This window comes from Myiozetetes cayanensis, unplaced genomic scaffold (assembly GCF_022539395.1).
Source record: "Myiozetetes cayanensis isolate MyiCay16 unplaced genomic scaffold, myiCay2020 scf2-11, whole genome shotgun sequence".
Taxonomy (NCBI): domain Eukaryota; kingdom Metazoa; phylum Chordata; class Aves; order Passeriformes; family Tyrannidae; genus Myiozetetes; species Myiozetetes cayanensis.
The window spans coordinates 99676537-99695487 of record NW_026087411.1 but is presented as its reverse complement, the minus strand read 5'-3'; the positions used below and the strand labels follow the sequence as shown (position 1 = coordinate 99695487).

Here is an 18951-nt window from a genome sequence, read left to right as displayed (position 1 = left end):
GTATTATTTGTTCTTTTCAGTGAAGGGAGAGGAAACAAACTGTTTTATTTTTAGCATATTTAACTGGGGGAGGAAAAAAAGCAGGAAGGCAGAAACTGGGAAACTGAACATCCCAAAGATTATTTTGGCACCTTTTACCAAACCAAAGGGTATGGGGAAAACCAGGGCAGTTGCAGCATAAATGGAGAGTCCCCAGGCTCTAGTGTTTTAGACATTCATTAAACATCTTTTGTGCCAAACTTACATCAGAACTCTGGGTCTTTATTGTATGCAAGTGTCCTTACACCAGTGCCTTTTTCCTTTCTGGCCCAGAAAATAATTATTTATCTGTAAAGTAACAGAAAAATAGATAGCCACTAGATCAGATCAACACTCCATTTAACCTGATATCCTCTATCAGCAGCAGCCAACAGCAGATGTTCAGGGCTGCAAGCAAAGAAAAGCACGTATACATCCTACCCCAGGATAATCTCCCAGTTTCCAGCAATGAGTTTAAAAACAAAAGACTGAGACACTTTCAACCAGAAACACTACATAGCCCAAGAGACTATTCTCAAGAGAGAAACAAGAAGCCCAAGTTTTCTAAATCTAGACAAGGGAAAGAAAAAAACTAGACCTGACTTCACACAGGTCAGTGCAAGTGCCTCCTTGACTGCATAACAGCCTACTGGGGAAGCAGGGCACAAAAAGGGGAGAAGGGGAAGGAGTCAGCCATCATCTTTGCTCTATTTTTCATCTAAAACAGTTCCAAGTCTCTAACATTCATCCCTTCTTACCCACAACAGCTTCCTTTTAGAAGGAGTCAAATTAACTATTTCACATTTTCAGCTATTTGGGTGGGGTTTTGCTGAAAGTGTTCACAACACTGGATCTGAATTTGAGAAAAGTCTCAAGGTTACCATTATTTTTAAATAAAGAGCCCATTGTAACAACAACAAATGCATAGAGATACTGCTAAAGCAGTAACAAAATTTTGGGAAATAAATCCTCAGGTCATTTGAAATACAATCCCAAGACAGGAACCTCCGTGTTCTTCCCCATATTGCACATCTAACTGACAGTGATACCAATAAAATATTAAAACATTGACATTAGATCCACTATAAGCAATTCTTAACCATTATTTCTTCAAAACAAAATCGAATCTCACTCTCCATTTTACCAAGTTGCTTCAAAACACGGGGCTACTCAACAGCCATAAATTCTTCTGTAATTCACCCATTCTAGTATTTCAGAATAAGTAATAATGCCAGAGGCTGCTGCAGATGCTGAACATGTATAGGAACGTCCTTCCCCAAAAACAAAAGGGCACAGAAAAAACCTGCCTCATTTAAGAAAGAGAGAGGTGATCAAGTACAACAGTTCGGCTTTGCTGGTGTATCGTTACAGGCAATCTGATACTTGCTGTAATTAATCCTCGCTGACTCAAAAGATAGAGATATCCACAGACATTCTATCTCTGTTTGTTATTTTTCTATTAGAAATGAACTGTCTACACTGCTAGGCTCAATCCACTTCTCTGTTACAGAGAGTGGTAAAAAAACTTCCTAAATTATGTTATCCCCCTCCAAAATCCCCTTTCCATTCTCCTACTGTTATGTCATTTCCTCCCTCCATGTATTACTTTCTTTTCTTAATCCTCTCCAGTTTCCTTCCACTGATCACCTGGCACATTCACAGTGGGACTGATCTCAAAGGTGGAAAATACCTGATATGCATAGTCTGGGGCAAGGCATTGTAGCCTCTGAATGTATTCGAGAACAATAATAATAATTTTTAAAACTTTAATTTAGGGCAATTACTCTACTTGGAGCGTGCATGTGAAAAAACATTCCAGAACATTATATTCTACAGAAGCTATGACAGTTAATTTGTAGAAATGAGCTCTTTGGCATGAGACCTGTCAACTTAAGAGACTGTGAAGGTACAGAGACAGACTTGCAATAAAAAGGACAGGGTTTGTGGCAGAATTGTCTCTGAAAGGTCCCTTTCCGCAAAAGGATTATTTTTCCAGCATCTAGGTTTGTGGTTCTTGTGGGCCCAGAGCCAAGGCAATCTGTTTGAACAAGCACTGCTCTATTTGGCAGAAAAATGTAGTAAACTACTGTGAACAGAGCTAAGGCTACGCATGGTGGGAAAGGGTAATACCACTGGTTTGGGAAATTACTTGAACGTGCAAGGTAATTCTGCTGCAAAGGTAAAAGATGGGAGAATTTGGCACTGCTCTATGTTGTTTACAAAATCCCACCTGAGCATGATGAGTTTGTACAATGAATTTATTAAAACAAAGAAGGGATGCCTAAAAACCAGAATTCTATAATAAACTACTTCTATCAGAAGAGAAATCTCAAAGTTCAGAGCTACAAAATGTTACATCATTAATATAAGTCACTACATGATCTTGTTTCACACTGGACAAAACAGGTGCTGTATCTCTGTATGAATCGTTGGATTTCCACATGCTTCCCTCACAACACAAAGTTAGAAATGAAACACACTTAACTGGAAGACAGACATCAAGCATTTTTGTGTAATACAATCTTTTGCCTAAAAGAAGAGAATGGAAGCTGCTTATGCCAACTGTTTCTCCAGAACACATCCATCTTCTTAACCGATTTTTATACAGAGAAATGCATTTTCCTTCTCTTTTCATACTTTCACCACCAAAATACAGCTATCTGCTTTCAAACACAAGATGACTGGACTTCAAATACAAATCTCATAAGCAATGTAACAGGCAAATGCACTTACTCTTTACAGTGGCTCATTTTTAAACAAAGGGTGTGTAAATAAAACTCCCTTATTTATTATTTAATTGTTGTTTAATTTTTTAGTTGCACTAACCATTCCATTTCCAATTATTTAATATTACACACTTCAACATCCTAGGATATATCATTATGGAAAACGAAATAACATAGATAACAGAATAAATGATCCAGTGATAACTGTCTTGAACAGCCAAGTAAACTTTACCATCCCTTTACCCACGCCAAAATTCTCTGGTCCTCACCCTGCAAGAGACTTTCTTCTACCTTCATGCTTTTGCATTTCTGTCTGCTGTCAGGATCCATCAAAGCCCTTCATGGTTTGGAGCCCAGCTGTTGGAAGAGGCTGATCCTCACTCTGTATCAGTCAACAGCATTACAAAGAGCTGGACTGATGGGATTTTCCTTTTGCAGATTTCTCAATTCAGTAACTCTTTTCCCTAGTATTAAATCCTTTTATACACCATCAGAGCCAACAAGAATTAATCTTTGCAGAACATAATGCCCTTTTATTCTGAATATGACGAGCTTTTCGAATAGCGAGTTTTTAGTAATTTATGGGAGCAATTAACGAATTAAAACACTTTCCAGATACTCAGAAGTTCCCATATCAGTGGTCTAATTTGGTGTTAGCAGTCTTCAAATCCTCTGTTTGAACCAGGCAGACATCACTGTTGCAGTATCTATGAAACAATGAAAAACTAAATAGTTAAGTTTCTCCCAGTGTATAATGCACTTTCTCTATCCTAAAAATAAAAACCTTGGGCTGTGTGCACAGATCAACTGGATGCCATAAACTGACCTATCCCTCCCCATCCAGCACTCCTCTGACTTTATCTTCTTTACGTATCCAAGAATTCAAGAGACTGAGAAATTAGTCATCAAAAGAGTCTATAACAACATAGCACAATTGAACCTCAGTCTTAACAGGCTCCTTAACAAAAAAACCCAATAAATCCATATTACAAACATGTTTGGCAGACGTACCTATGAGGTGACCATTCTGAAAGGGAATAAAAGGCACATATACTTTATCTAGTTCATGATACACCTGGAACTTTTAGGACACCACATTCCCACAACAAAGAATGGCAGGAAACTAGAGGGGAACTCAGGAGAGACAGACAAATCACCTCAAATGAACCAACTATTCCTGGGGAAACACTGAACCAGCTGTCAAAATAAGGTTCATCAGAGGTAACGCAACACATCAGATATCACCTCTCTATTATTAGGGTACAAATTTATGAATGGTATCTAGCTATAACACTGATGGTATATTAATGACACAAGACCCAGTGTCAGATGATAAAACTCACTTTCTCTTGAAACACTAAAAAATTATTTCTGTTCTATAGTGGCTTCCAGACTTCAGCCCATAGTTTTCATTTCAACCTTTCTGTAATTCACCATGCCACCTTTGAAAATCTCTGCACAGTCTCTCAGTATCAATACATTTTTCCCCATTAAATAGTGTCTGCATGATGACATAATTAACAGCAGTTAATACAAATATAAGATTTGCAACTTATGGCAGTCAACCATTTGATAACAATCAGTATCTTCCTCTTTTGTTTGTTAAATGGAAGAAAAAGAAATTGCACTTATTTCATTTTGTTGATATTTTGTCATGCTATAGTTCTCAGTAAAGAGCTTGAATTCTTGTTGTGTAAATGTATAAACATAATATTCTATGAATTTCCATTTAGGAATTTGTTTCTGAATGAAAGAATGTGTCTGAACTGTCATATCTTGTCGTTCATTTTAGGTGCCCAACACAGAAATCACAGGACACTATTACAATCTTGAAAACAACAACCATAAATTCTACTGGAAATTCAGCAGCTTTAAGTATAACCAAAATTAACAGTTCAGACACCCCTGTCACTTAAAAGCACAGCTTCCTTGACGTGTAAGCGAATCTTAAAGTCACACAATTATTAGGGTACCAAACAGTAGATATAAAACACTCATTTACATCATACTGATGTAAAAATAAAAGCTTTATCCCCAGAATTGACTTTTCCAAAATAATGAGGGAGTTCACATACATGGAAGGTATCAATAAAATGGAACAGGCAGTACTTCCCTGTACCATGAAGTAGTATGAAGGTTAAATTCATACACAGCTGCTACCTAAAGACAAAACAGTGAACAACTTCTGCATTTAAAACTGAAGCAATTTAGAACACAGAAGCACATCCAGGTCCATCAGAAACTTTTGTTGTGTTCTTAAATGAAATAGGAAACAGCTTCTGAATCAACTGCCTGAAGCTGAAGAGATAAGCACTCTCACCTATATGTAACCAAGCACTGTGTGTCCTTGTACCATCACCGCATCAACATGGCCCGGGGGACAGGGAAGGCAGTGGCAACCGCTACACTCCATCCTTTAAACAGAGGAGACTGACTGGAAATACTTAAAAGCTTATCATCTACAACCAGACCATTTAAGCACCAAACAGAGTGAACTAAGCAGAGGAATGAATGAAACCAAACAAAAAGCAGCTTACAAAAGATTTACTACTTCATTGCTTCTTCAGTGCTCCTTTCTTCAGCACGGTTAGCATCCAGTCTACATGGAGCTCAAAGTGTAGGAGCACTCTGACGGTACTTTTCCTGTTGTGTAACAGACACCTACAGAGCTGGAAAATAAACAAATGACTAAAAGCATGTGCTTTGCAAGTCTCTATACTGCATGTTTTGCATGTGGCAACAGAGCAAGGGCTCTATGTTTTCAAGTGCTAAGGAAATTTCCACTCCTATTGCAATAGCCAAGCAGTAATCCCTTTTGATTGAAAGGGCTTAAAATGATTAGAAAATGCATTTGTTTCTAAGTTTACTTCCCTAGAATCTAGCCTAACTTTCCTTGAAATTGCATATTCTAGGGAAAAAATCTTTCACTATAAAGGAACAGACATCACAGAACATGAGAAAATAATCTGTATGAACATCCACATTCCTTCTCTACCATCCTCCCTTCCTGTAGGCCTTCTAAATGTAGAACAAAGCTTTTACGAACGTGAAAGTAATTTGTTCAGCTCTAATCACTTCAGCTGTTTTGATGTATCTACACACATACTTAACATAATGCCTAGACAGAATTATAGATTTCAGACTAGAACTACATTGATAATCTGATCTTTAATCAGGGATAGCTGAGGGGTCCACAAACAGCAGATGGTTCTACACACCATACTGCTCCAAGAAAACGAGGAGTAGAGTTTCAGCCTTCCCTCTCAGTTCTCTATTTCTTCTTTGTTTAACAAATCGGATGCTAGAATTTATGCCATAGCTTCTTTCACGTTAACTTTTACAGCCAGCTCTTACAGAATATACTCCAAAGAAATACACTTCACTGCACAATATGTGACTTACATAGTAAATATTTTTGTGAAACAGAGTTCACATATACAAAGAAGAAAATTTTTCAAATTCTCTCCAACACCTACTCACTTGAAAACAAAGCCTGCTACTGGAGATGAAAAGTACTGAATCACACCACCCAAGCTAATTTCCTGCAAAGCAGCACTGAAAAAGCCTATTCAGTTACAATGCTGTATCTCAGTTCCTCCATCAACAAATTCTCCCCCATAAGGTAAATTATTTTCTCTTTCCAAATAAAATTGAGATATATACAACAGCTAATAAAGTCTGCATAACGCTTAGTACTACATTCAATTTTCTGGACATATAACATGCAGAACTCTTCTTCCACTCTCCTAAACTACATACCAGGATATAGTTATAAGATCACCATTATTCACTGTCCTCCACCCCTACCCCTTCCCTATATTCCTGCCCACCTCCTTATTATACTGATTCTCTGCACATTAGCCCTCCCTCCCCATTCTCAGCCTAGTGTTTTCATCCTACGTCCTGCATGAACACTGCTGCACTCCCCTTCCTTTGCAGTTCCCGTCAATTCCAATTCCTCTGAACTTCCTTAGACTTTTGATGTATTTCCTTATCCCCTCCTTAATGCTTCTGTCCATATGCCAATTCCTGACCCTGCAGCTCCTTATATGCCATCACAGTACTTCTGCCTCTGGGTAAGTCTCTCGACTCTCAGCTTGTTTTTAACTCAAATTCCCTTTTCTTGCTCTTCACATTTGACTGATCCTCACATCACCTCTTAGACATTTTGGCTGCCCATTACTTTGTGAGTCGTTTCTTGTGTTTCCATTTTTTGTTGCTTCCTAGCCAAATACAATCCTCCACTTAATCCCTATATTGATGCAAACTTCAGGAAAGAAGTCTAGATTTAGTCCAAATAAAAGAAGCTAGTGGTCACTGTAATCACAGAAAATCTCATATCCAATACCAAAACTCTCTGAGCTTATGCCTCTGACCCCACGAAGAGCAGCTACATACAGGAAGCACTCTGCACACAGAGGAGCTTGAGCAGGATGCAAACAACCGTGAGACTGTGGGGAAAAGGCTATGAAAGAGAAACAGTCCTACCATAAGCTTGCAATAAAGTCAGTAGTTACAAACACCAATCTTCTGTTTGCCCCATAACTAGACCTACTTTTTCCAGCCGAGTCAAGGAAAAAAAAATAAAATCTCGCAGTTAAAATGGACCAAAGCAGAGATTTTAACTTTACATGAAACCTGATGTAATGAAATGGGTGTAATCACCATGTACAGCTTTACAAGCACAATTCTCAGTAATCCTGTTTTTCCATAAGAAACTTCCAGCACCAGAGTAAATAAGGTGACATATAATTTCTCCTGATGTGAAGTTCTTGCACATTAGACCATGCTACAAATGTGAAAGTACTGCCTTCTTGCACAGCAGTGGTAGTTGCTGCAAATGCATGTTTACAGTATTTTTCAAGCATTTCTGGAAGCGGGAGGAGAACTGGTTACTTCGCAAGCCTGCCACTCATCCAGGGATACTTGCACTCTCTGAGTAAGAACACCTCTCTTCCTCAGTTTAACAGTCGTGGTCGGGATTTCTGCATCCATTGCGACCCTTGTTTTTCCAGGTTTTTTTTTCCTCTTCTTTCCATCCCTGCCTTCTTAACCCTCTGTGCTTACATCAGATATCATTCCAGTCTTTAGAGGATTTGTCAGAAGTATTTGCTAGTTACCATCCTAGTTCTTTCAGAATCATGGAAAATAAGTTAACTAGTCCCAACAAACTGAGTGCTTTAAGCTCACAATTTTGTTTATTGCCTTGCTTACTTGCATCTCTATTCCTGATATCCGTTCTACCTTCTCCCACACTTTAAGCTCCAAAACTGCAGCAAAACACTCACTTAGATTTGGCAATACCTTCATAATTTTTAATATTACTACATTCTAACTGTGTATTTTCTTTTCCTCCTCACAATTCCATGTGCTTAAAGAGCATTTTTGTTTTCTTTACTGCCTCCTATCATTCCTAAAGAAACTTGACCTTTGCATATTTGTCTTTTATCTTTACACATACTATTGAATAAAAAACTTTCCTCTGAACACCTGGCTTTTTCTTTACACTTTTGACAGGCTAAGCTAATTTGTGACATACTTCTCGGAGTATTTCAAGTCTGTAGTTTTCCCCATAATTTTCCCCTTTCTTGGGATACTTAATGAACATTCTTCAGGCTTTAGTACATAAACTCTTCAGTTCTGTTAACCTCACCACTCCCAGCTTAATGACTTTTTTCGTAAATAAATTATTTTTGTTGTTTTGCCTTGCTTTTGCTTTTAATTTCTTTGTTTTGCTTTTAGTACTCAATGAATTGAGTCCCAACTATTCAACAAACAGTTCAGTTGTTTCCACAACATCCACTTTATTCCCGTCTTTAAATCACCAATTCTCACATCAGCCTCTCTTCAGTCTGTTTCCTTCTCTAAAAGGCAGTATCTTGGCTTGCCAGCACAGAGGCCCGACCATAACATAGCTTCTTCCCTCTCTAGCAACTTCCCAGAGAAGAGAACATTTATTTGGAGACAGTGAGGACTGAGAACAAGACAAGACTTGCCTCTGGCCCATCCATGAGAGACACTCCACTTTAGCATGAAGCCCACCTGAGCCCCAGTCCTGCCTCCAGCACCTTGGACAGGGCTGGGCCAAGGCAGGGACTTCCACAGAGGTAGGACAAAGCACCAATAACCTCTGTAGCAGAGGAGTTTCAAGAAATTAAGAGAGACAAGGAGCCTGTGAACATTGAGAAAGTAAGAGAAGCTTCATACCCAAGACAGCAGATGGAAGAGTTAACCTAAACAGGGCTAGGTGCAACTTTTCTGGAGCTTCAGGTGGAAAAGTCACTTCTGGGCAAATGGGGCAGACAGATCACGTGGACTGTCAAGAGTGAGGCTCAGAAGCTGCGGTGCAGGAGTTTAGACAGGGAATGGTTGTATGTAATACATTTATACACTCACACATATGTAAGGTGTCAATTATAAAAAAATAATAGTTTAAAGAGTTCAACTAAAGTGTTTAAGAACCACTACCCTAATACATATGAATAAAAAGAAACCACAGTGGTTCAGCTACAAACATACTACGCTAGTCAGGTACACCAAGTTTTCTGGGATTCCTCCATTTGTACTTATCAGCCACATCCACTTGACATAAGGACTGTAAGCACTTTGGAGCATGGATTAGGTTTTTGTCCTGTGACTTAGCAAGGCCAGAACAAAGGCCTCACCTTTACCTACCACTGCTGTACATTACGGCACACAGAGAACAACACAAAGACGAGAAGGGGAAGTGAAGGTGGGTTAAACCTAAGGAGAATTTTTTACTCTGTTCTAGCATCAGCATGAAGTACGCTTGCTCCAGACAGACAGTTCTGAGAAATGCAGCAACACCATGGCAAAACCAAAACACAAAAAACACAGTAAAATACCTCAGAAATGCACATATTTTTCACTGATTTTCCTATGAGGAACGGGGACATTTAGTAATATGAAGCAGATGCACCACTGAATGCACCAAGATAAGGTGCACAAAAATCTAATTATATGGCTTGACATTGCTTTAACTGACTGCATGTTGTCTGTACTTTAAAGGTTCAAGGTTTAAACTCTCTTAAACTCTTTTAAAGATATGGATGGAGCTCCAGCTGAAAACTAACAGTTTAGCTCCTGTATTTCTGCAACTTCCATCCTCCAAATCCCTCTCAAAAAGAAAATAATTCCCACACTCCTTTTGAAATCATCATGCCTTTTGTGTCATAATGACTTTTCCAGAAACCTCTCTGGATGCTGATGACACAGAATCACAGTTCCAGAAAGGAAGCAGAAGTGGAACACAAAAGAAGTGGAACACAAAAACATATGCATTTATGGAACTGTATTTAATAATGAGGTAAGAAAAGTGTGCAAGTATGTTCTACTGAAAAGCACATTGTAGTGGGCACAAAGATCTATTTTATTAAAAAGAATTATACAAATAACAGTAGTAAATTTCCCAAAATGCACTACAAAATATGACACTTCCTACTGCCTCTCAAAGTATACAGAAACATTCTCTTCACCTAACTTTTAAATGCAAGTCACAATCATGAACTAAAGGAAGACAAAACTCCTATAAACCTAATGAGTAAAACATAAGCACATCCATGTATCCATGTACCCACACTTGTATTCCCCCACCCTACCAAGCTGTTATTACCCTTGCCCTCACTAATTTTGCAGAACTAAAGTGGAACAGAGAGAATTACAGAATTTTGCCATACAACAGGGAGTCAAACTCAACAAGCATCGATCCCTTACGCCTCTCCAAGCCAGTTGAAAATTGTGGGATTGCCTTAGGTAGCAAGAAATTGTTGTAATTTCTGACAGAAAACACTTGTGTTATAAATGACAGTGAGGAAGAAAAGGATGTGACACTGAAATGAAATGCTGCATTCCTAGGAATGGTAATTAAAAAAAAAAAGTCAAGTCTTTTAAAATCTAAAATAACAGAATTATTGAATTTCTATTTATAGGAATGGAACCTATAAAACAAAGGCAAGCAGAGATCTGAAATTACAGATTTCTGGAGAGTGGCTTTTAAATAGACTATAAACAACTGAAAATTTATTTCTATCCAGAAAACTAAGACCATCTTTGGTACCACTATACTATTTCTTTAGGTTGTACATTTTACATCTTTCCACCACATCTGTCTACTTCTTAGAACAAGTTCACCCCATTGGCAAGTGTTAGTATGTTGGGGAGGGTGTTCCATTAACCTTTTAAACTTCTATCAACGTTTCCATTCTCCTCGCTTCATAGGGAAATCTGTGTATGCAGTGAAGTTTAAGGTGCGTAAACTTTGTGCCTCAAGTCCTGACTTAGATGGAAATGTCTTCAGCACATGAGCAGCCTATGTTACACTCTATTTTCCTCTTGGATTCTAATCATTAAATAACTCTTTAAACTAATTCCTAAAAATCTTTAATGATCACTGCTATTGGGACCACTTTGCAGGCTTCATTGTGTTTAGATACTATTTTATTTAACTTACAGCATATAAAAGAGAGAAGTGTGTGTTCTAAGCAACAGCAGTACTAAACCAAGATTTTTAAGTGTTCATAGCTTAAAAATGGTCACCACACATTTTTAGATCCCGGGACCTTTAACAGAAACAACCAACTAAAAAGACTGCAGTTGTCAGACCAGATTACCGATTTCAAGCAACCCCTCCCCCAATCACATGACCATGCTCTGCACTCTCTCAATTAAAACTTGTTTAATCTTAGTCACTATCACACGTGTAAAGATTAAACAGTAACCTGTAAGAGCTTGTGACATATATTGCTCACTTGTACTTTTGTTTTAGCAGAAGCTAAAGATTCCCAACATTTTGCTAAGCAACATCCTAATCTGAGAACAATGCAGAAATTATGTGATTCCTTTTCCTTTGAAATCACTTTGTGTTCCACAAGCATGCCTTTCCTAATCCCTTTTCCACTACTGAGAGCAAAGAATCGGATTCAGCAAAGAATCATATTCTCTTTCTCCAAGTGTTTGAACAGACACCCGTTCCCAAACTGCAATGCAGGTGCTTCTGGTGATCTCAAAGGCCGTGATCCAGGGTCTGTAATCAGTGTATATAATCACGTAAAACAGTAAAACTAAACGTATTTTCAATTGATACTAAGAATCAACCATACGGTGAAATGGATAGAGGTCAGTTAATTACAGCAATACCATTGCTGACAGAGACACAGTGGTAAATTACACACTTTTAATTGTCCAGCATCTTATTGATTTCCTCACTTAACAAGCCTCTTCCACTCCACCACTGAAAGCAAGGCCTCATTAACTAAACTTTTGAGACAGTATTAGATACCTGCTAATTAACTAAGACAGAATTAGAAAACTGGTAGCCAGCAAGGTTAAGTGCAAAAGACATCCTAGTGGTATGTGGAAACAGATATCTGTGTTTGCACAGAGCTGGAGCCCAGGCTATCAAGCCACAGTAGCCTCTCCATTCTGTGCTTCTGCACCGCCTCCCCAGCTCCCAGGGGAGTGCCAGGCTTGCGAGACTAGAGCTGGCTTCGTGCAGGCAATTGTATACCCTATTCCAGAATCGGATTTTCTGGGAATAACAGTAAAGAGACATCCTCTAAGTATCAGTATTAACCAATTAATTTGTTGACTTAATAAATGTATACAATATTCTGGGAAACAAAATCTTAACTGTCTTGTTAACAAACCAACTCTTTCAGTCACTTGTTAAAATCAGTGCACACACAAAGTCAGCAGCCAGCCAGTTTCAACTTACCTATTAACTGCTTTAAGTAACACATTCCCTCAGTCACACACAGCCAGAGCTCCTAGTTTCCAGAACAGTGTTGTCTGCTTCAGGAGAGCAGCATGCACTGGAAACCAATGCTTCACAGTACCTGTGCCACTGGAAATGCATAGGTTCTGTGTATTCCTGGTACATTTTGAGATGCATTCTTTACTAGGTCTTAGTTCATAACAAGCTGACAATCTACTTCTTGCCCAGCCATAAAAAAAAAAAAAAAAAAAAAGTGCTGAGCCCTGACTTCTCTATTACACAATTTATAGACAGCTTTTTATCCAAGGATCACATTTAACCTGAAAAACCAGGCATGTCATGCAAGGACCTGAGTGTTTCCAAACCAAAGAAGTCTAAGTCTGAAAAAAGATTTCAACATTTTGAAACCATAAAAATATGTTTGTTGCTCTTGATAAATAAAAAAGAAAAAGATTCAGTAGTTATTCCAACACGTTTTAGGACAGTAGCACAAACAGGCAGCAACTGCTGCTATTTTGCCAAAAGTGCCAGATAGATCAATACTTTTAACAACTACTGCCAGTACAATCTCTCATCTCCTGCCTTGCAAAATTTATTTACATCTGTAAGACATGATGCCCATTCTTTATCACCATTATTATAAAATATAATTTTTGTACCTAAACTAGCAGACAGCATCTAATAACAGAAATATGTAGAGATCAAAGAAAGAGTTAACATTTTGACTGAGTTCCATTAAAAACCAAACACCAATCCACAAAATTCAAATATTTAAATGCATATCATCCTCTAACAGAAAAAAAATCTTGTTTTCAAGACACAACATAGTAAGTTGAATTTTTAAAAACCCTTAAGATACGTTATAAATTTCATGCCATCACATATAAATTTTGTATAATCAGACACGAAAAAGAACTTTTCTGTATGTTTTTTTCTCAGAAATTATATGACTTTTGCGACCATACAGCTTCAGAAACTGGAACTTAGAGATCAATTTTTTTGAGAACTGTAATAAAAATCTCTCAATCTAGCAAAACTGCTTTTGACCCAAATGCTTATGCTAACTTCGATTGTGTGTTAATCAATTATTAAGCAGCTCTACCTTTAATTAAAATGATTACTATAAATATTCAAGAAGAAGTCTGTTACAGAATTGTTGATCCTAAGACTATTGGGTTAATAAAGCATAATTAAATCCAGGTATTTAAGTGCAAGCTTGCATGGCAGAAAATTACCTCAGGAACAAGATTATTTTGAATTCAATTCCTTGCTATAGTGGTTTTGGGAACTGGCAAAACAGGAAAATCCTGAAAAGGGTGTTTAAAGACCAAACCTGGGTTTTGTTCACTTAAGACACGTTAATAATCCATTGCTAGTGGCAGTTCTTTTGTAAGAAAGGACATCAACTACTGACATGATTCTTTTTGCTGAAGAGGCTTTTTTTAAAATATATGCTTACTGCAAAAGAAATCAACTAAACACACACTGTAAGAACTGATGTAACAGGTAGATGGAGCAAATTAACCTGCAGCACAAGTAAGATTCCCCCCTCCCACAAGTTACTTCAGAGAAGCTCCTAGAGGAGTCAAGATACACAGACGCTTCTCATTTCATTGTGCGTGTATGACGGGGATGTGGAATGTGCTCTCACTGTGTTCAGACCTGTCCCAGATTTCCCTGATTTGAAACAGGAGGGAAAATAGACTCCCTCTCTCCAGTGCTCGCAGCCACCCTCCGCAGGAGGGAGGAGGGTGGGCTCTCGCCATCAGGTTCAATGGCACGTTCCGAGTATCTTTAAAGACAGAAAAACAACCGGCTCTCGGTGAGACAAAAGCGGCTCACGCCAGGCACCCGCAGCCCGGCTGTCCCGGAGGAGGCGGGGAACAGGGAGCTCGGGATCCCGCGCACCGAGGGGCGGGCACGGCCCCGGGGATCGGAGCCCCAGGGAAGGCTGCCTTAAACCGTGTGCCCGCGGGGAGTGCGTTTACATTTCTGTGTGTGCGGGAACTGGGAAGCGGATTAAATCCCACCTGTGCCGGGAGGCAGGCAGACACACGCCGGGAAAGGACACACAGGGAAAGCCCGAGCCCCCTCGGCAGCTGGCGAGGCCGAGGCGGTTCAGGTGTCGCTGCGAAGGAAGGGGCTGTGGCGGGGGAGGCTGCAGAGTTCGAGTTACCCCCCAGGTAGGACGAAGACGGACGGACCCGCCCGGATCGGGATTCCTCGGGCACCAGGAGAGACAAGCGCCCGTTCAGGCTCCCCCGGCTGAGGGCGGGGGGCGCCCCTGCCCTGCCGAGCGCTGCGGGGAGGGCGGAGCGGGAGCCCCGCGGGCCGGGGGAGCGGCGCCCCAGCCCTTCCCCCGCTCCTTTTCTTTCCCCTCTCCACCCCGGCGAACCCCATTTCCTCCGAGCGGCAGCCGAGGGCGCTGCTCGGGGCCGGGCGGGAGAGGGAGCGGCAGGAGCCAGCGCCGGTAGCGCCTTGTTCTCTGCAGCCAGGCCGGAGGGGGCTGCGCGCCCCGCGCCCCCCGCCCGGGCTCACCTCCTCGATGGCCGCCACCGTGTTCCTGCACTGGGCCATCCGGGTGGTGAAGTTGGAGGCGGTGGGCGACTTGTAATCCTCATTGGTCTCGGACACGAATTCCGACACGGAGATCTGGTCCGGCATGGCGGGGCGGGGATGAGCGAGGGGAGGGAGGGGGAAAGCAGGCGGCTCCGGGGGCAGGGAGGGGAGGGCGCAGGGGGGCTCCCCCTCACATCGCTCGGCAACCGGCGGCGGCGGCAGCGCCCTCCTCGCAGCCCCGCCGTCTGGAGCGGTGTTGTTCCTCCGCCGCCACACAAGGAAATTCCCCGCACCCACACTCCTCCTCCTGCTCCTCCCGCGCGGTCACGCAGCACCGGGGGCCGGGCACACGCCCAGCGGCAGGAGCTGCCTCTACACCCCGCCCTCCCGCTCGCTTTCTCCCGCTCGCTTTCCCCCTCCCTCCCTCCGTCACTCCCTCCCTCACTCCCTCCCTCACACACAGACGGGGCGGGGGCGCGGCCAGACGACCCCGCTGCCTTCCCCGCACGCCCGCAGCGGTCCCGCCGCCGCGCACTCGACCCCGGCCCTCGCCCGGAGAAGATGGCGGCCCCCTCCCTCAGCCACTCCCGCCGTCCTTCCCGAGCCCCGAGGGGACAGGAGATGGCAGGCGCCGTCTGGGTGATCCCTGCGACAGGCAGGACAAATCCAGCCGTGTGGTTCAGATCGTGTTTAACAGCAAAAACACAAGGGCAGGGCAAGGTGAGGCGCGGTGCCTGCCTGGTGCGAGGAGGAGCAGGTAGAAGCCCACAGGACAGGTCTCCGCACTGTGCCCTCCGGGACTGCCCGCAGGTGCATGGACAGTCGCTTTCTCCACAGTTTATAATCTGTATTTCAGCAGTTTAATCTGTTACGAGTTCGCTGTCTAGTTTCAAAGGAGCTAAAGCAGAGAAATGCTGTCGTTCCCAAGAGATCCGTGCAAAAATACTTTTAGGCTAAGTAACGTTTATATCTAAATTCTTAGAACACTTTTTTTGTACTCGATGAGTAAGGGTTGATATCAGAGGACACACTTTGTTCTTCAGTATAAGGATTAATCGAGGGAAAAAGGGCAAAACTCAGCGCAAGTGGTGGTGTTTGTAAGTGATGCAGCAGAAGGGACATAGACAGGGTGTCACCGAGCGGGCATGGTGCTGCTTGCATTGGGAACGCAGGGACATGATCTATGACATTGCTTTTTCTTGGCCCCCAAACCCTTATGACTTCCAGCCTGTTCATGCAGAAAGCTCTGGAAGTCCATATTTTGGCCCGAAAACTCTCCCATGGTTCTTTCACTCCGTTCTGGTGATACAATTATTAGCGCTCTATAAGTGATTCTTTCTTACTGCGTTTTAAAACTTTCCAGGTTATTTAGATGAGTAAGCAGGTACTCTTTTGCTGCAGTTTGTAAAATGTCCAAATAAATAACTACAGGCTTACCCAGACGTTATTACTCTTTGCGATCCTTGCAAGGTCCTTTAGCATAAATAATGAAGCTTGTAAACCACATTTATTTAACTGGTTGTAGTAAATCAGAAGAATGAACAGTGACTATCTGCATGTTCTTTTCTCTTTTTAACTCTTACTAGTTTTTCCATTCCAACTGTTCCTTATTTTCTTCAATAAAAGTCGCCACTGTTGTTTTGCTTTTAACTTCTATCCCCATATAACTTTGCCACTCTCTTTGTTAAGACTTGGGCATGTTTCAGATAGTAGGTCATGTACAGGTATAAATTGTTCTGCTGTTAATGCATTGAAACTTCTTATCTGTATTTGTATGTCACATCATTAATAAGTATATTTGTAACCATACTGAGTATAAATATTCATTCTTTCTAAAATATGTGTAATCTTACATCTACATTTTTGCATCAGCTGATGGTGATAGCTTTAGAGCAACAGTTACCATACTACTGCCCAACTTAGTAAACACTAGCATTCTTAATCTACCTACCATATCTTCCAGTGTGGCATATTTATTTTGATATTTTCAAGGGCATGAAAAACTTGGGGTGTGAAACACAAGTACTACTCTATTTTAGCTTTTTGCAGCAGCTCTTCTATCAGGTATAGTCCAAATCTGTAACATATCAATGCAGCCTCTAGTGGTTGCATCTTTAGTTTGATATTGGAGTATATCAAACTGAGACCGTGTCATGGTTTAACTCCAGCCTGCAACTAAGTACCATGCAGCCACTCACTCACTGCTGCTCTGGCCAGTGGGGAGGGGAACCAAAAAAATAAAGAAAAAACTCGTGGGTTGAGCTAAGAACAGTTTGTTACTGGAAACAAAATAAAATAGTTATAATAATAATGATTATAATAACAATAATTTTATTGATAAAGAGAGAAAGGACTAAAACCCAAGGTAAGCAAGCAATACCCAGTAAGATTGCTCCCCACCCGCTGGCTGATACCTGTCCCAACCCCAAGCAGCAATTGGTTTCCCTTGCCAACCCCAATTTATATACTGAACATAATGTTTAATGGTACGGAATACCAGTTTGGCCTGTTCAGGTCAGCTGTCCTGGCTTCTAGTGCACCTTCTTGCAGGCAGTGCATGGGAAACTGAAATGACCTTCATTTTGAGTAAGCACTATTTAGCAACAAGTAGATCCTTATTCTCATACTAAATGCAAAACACAGCACTGTGCCAGCTACTAAGAAGAAAATTAACCCTATCCCAGCTGAGAACAGGACAGACACTATCATCATGCAATGAATCTTTGAATTCTACATATTCTGTTAATACAGGGGGCTAGGTTAGATGATTGCAGTGCTATCTGATCTTTAGCTGAATAGGTTCAAAAATTTGCCATCCCTATGAAACTGCTAGGCCTTTTTGCTTGACAGACTGTGCATTTGACTCAGGTCTTCTCTTTCTGAATCTAAAGACATGAACTTCCTAGAAGTTATCTAGACTTGATATCAAGACTCAATAGTTTGGAGAATGCTCTGCTTCTGTTGGTGTTTTAGGCCATCGGCTAATGAAAATATTGTGTCTTCCAGCTATTGCTTATTGTTACAGTTTTTCAGTGGTTAAGGAGCTATTTAGTACTCAGAATTTTCTCCCCATGAGCATTCTTCTACATAGTAATGAAATAATTTACCTTTTTCTTTTTTCTTGATAAACCAAGCTGATAAACTCCCCTCTTTTAAAGAGGGCAGAATTAATTTGAATTGCTTTGCCTTGGCCACAAACCACAATTGAGTACACAGATGATAACTGTGGGTCAACTGACATGTTGCAACTCACTACTCTACTGTAACACTTTTATTAGTGTATTAGTGTGTGCCAGTCCTGTCTCTCTCCCTGAAAGGATATTTTCTCAGCTCAGTGTTTTTATAGTTCTAACACCTCAATATGTTATTATCCTGGTTCTCTACTCCCTCCCTGTTACATTCAAGAGTTACATTAGACTTTCTGGTCTCAGTATCACACTCAGAATCAGTATTTCAGCGGACAGATTTACCTGTCCACTCAGGCCTCTAGGTATTTGTGAGTGACACCTAATTTCAGCACCCAGCCCCATTCTCTGAATCTGTGAACAGGATTCTGTTGAAATGGAGTGACTTGATAACAAGAAAGCTGTGGATGAGGCTTGCTTGTGCAGGATCTGGTACTACTATTTTGTCTCTAGGTTTTTCCCACTTGCTTGCTCACCATGGCTCCTTCTCTTCTGGTCTCCCTTCCTCCCTCCTTCCCTCCCTCCCTCTCTCCCTCTCTCTCTTATCTGCAATTAGTACCAGATAAAATGTCATTGCCAGTCACACTTTTAGAGGTCTGCTAAAGAGAAATAAATAACAAAAACCTTTTCCAAAGATCCAAGCTCTGCACTTTGCTGAAAAGCTTCTTATTTCTCCTCGATATGCACAGACTGCCACTCCATGTATCAGAACACTTGATTTGTACAAACA

General features: G+C 41.0%; 1 protein-coding gene across 3 annotated transcripts in view; it reads right to left on the bottom strand.

The window, feature by feature from the left end:
* Window positions 1-15314, bottom strand: part of ASAP2 (ArfGAP with SH3 domain, ankyrin repeat and PH domain 2) — an 84251-nt gene extending 68937 nt beyond the window's left edge. For 2 of the 3 annotated variants that reach the window (XM_050315833.1, XM_050315835.1), the window contains exon 1: window positions 15016-15313. In XM_050315833.1, coding sequence (XP_050171790.1) covers window positions 15016-15141 — 126 coding nt within the window. In that variant the 5' untranslated portion in view covers window positions 15142-15313. Of the gene's footprint in view, window positions 1-15015 lie in introns of all 3 variants that reach the window. The other variant, XM_050315834.1, reaches the window with a different exon arrangement.
* Window positions 15315-18951: the final 3637 nt, after the last annotated feature.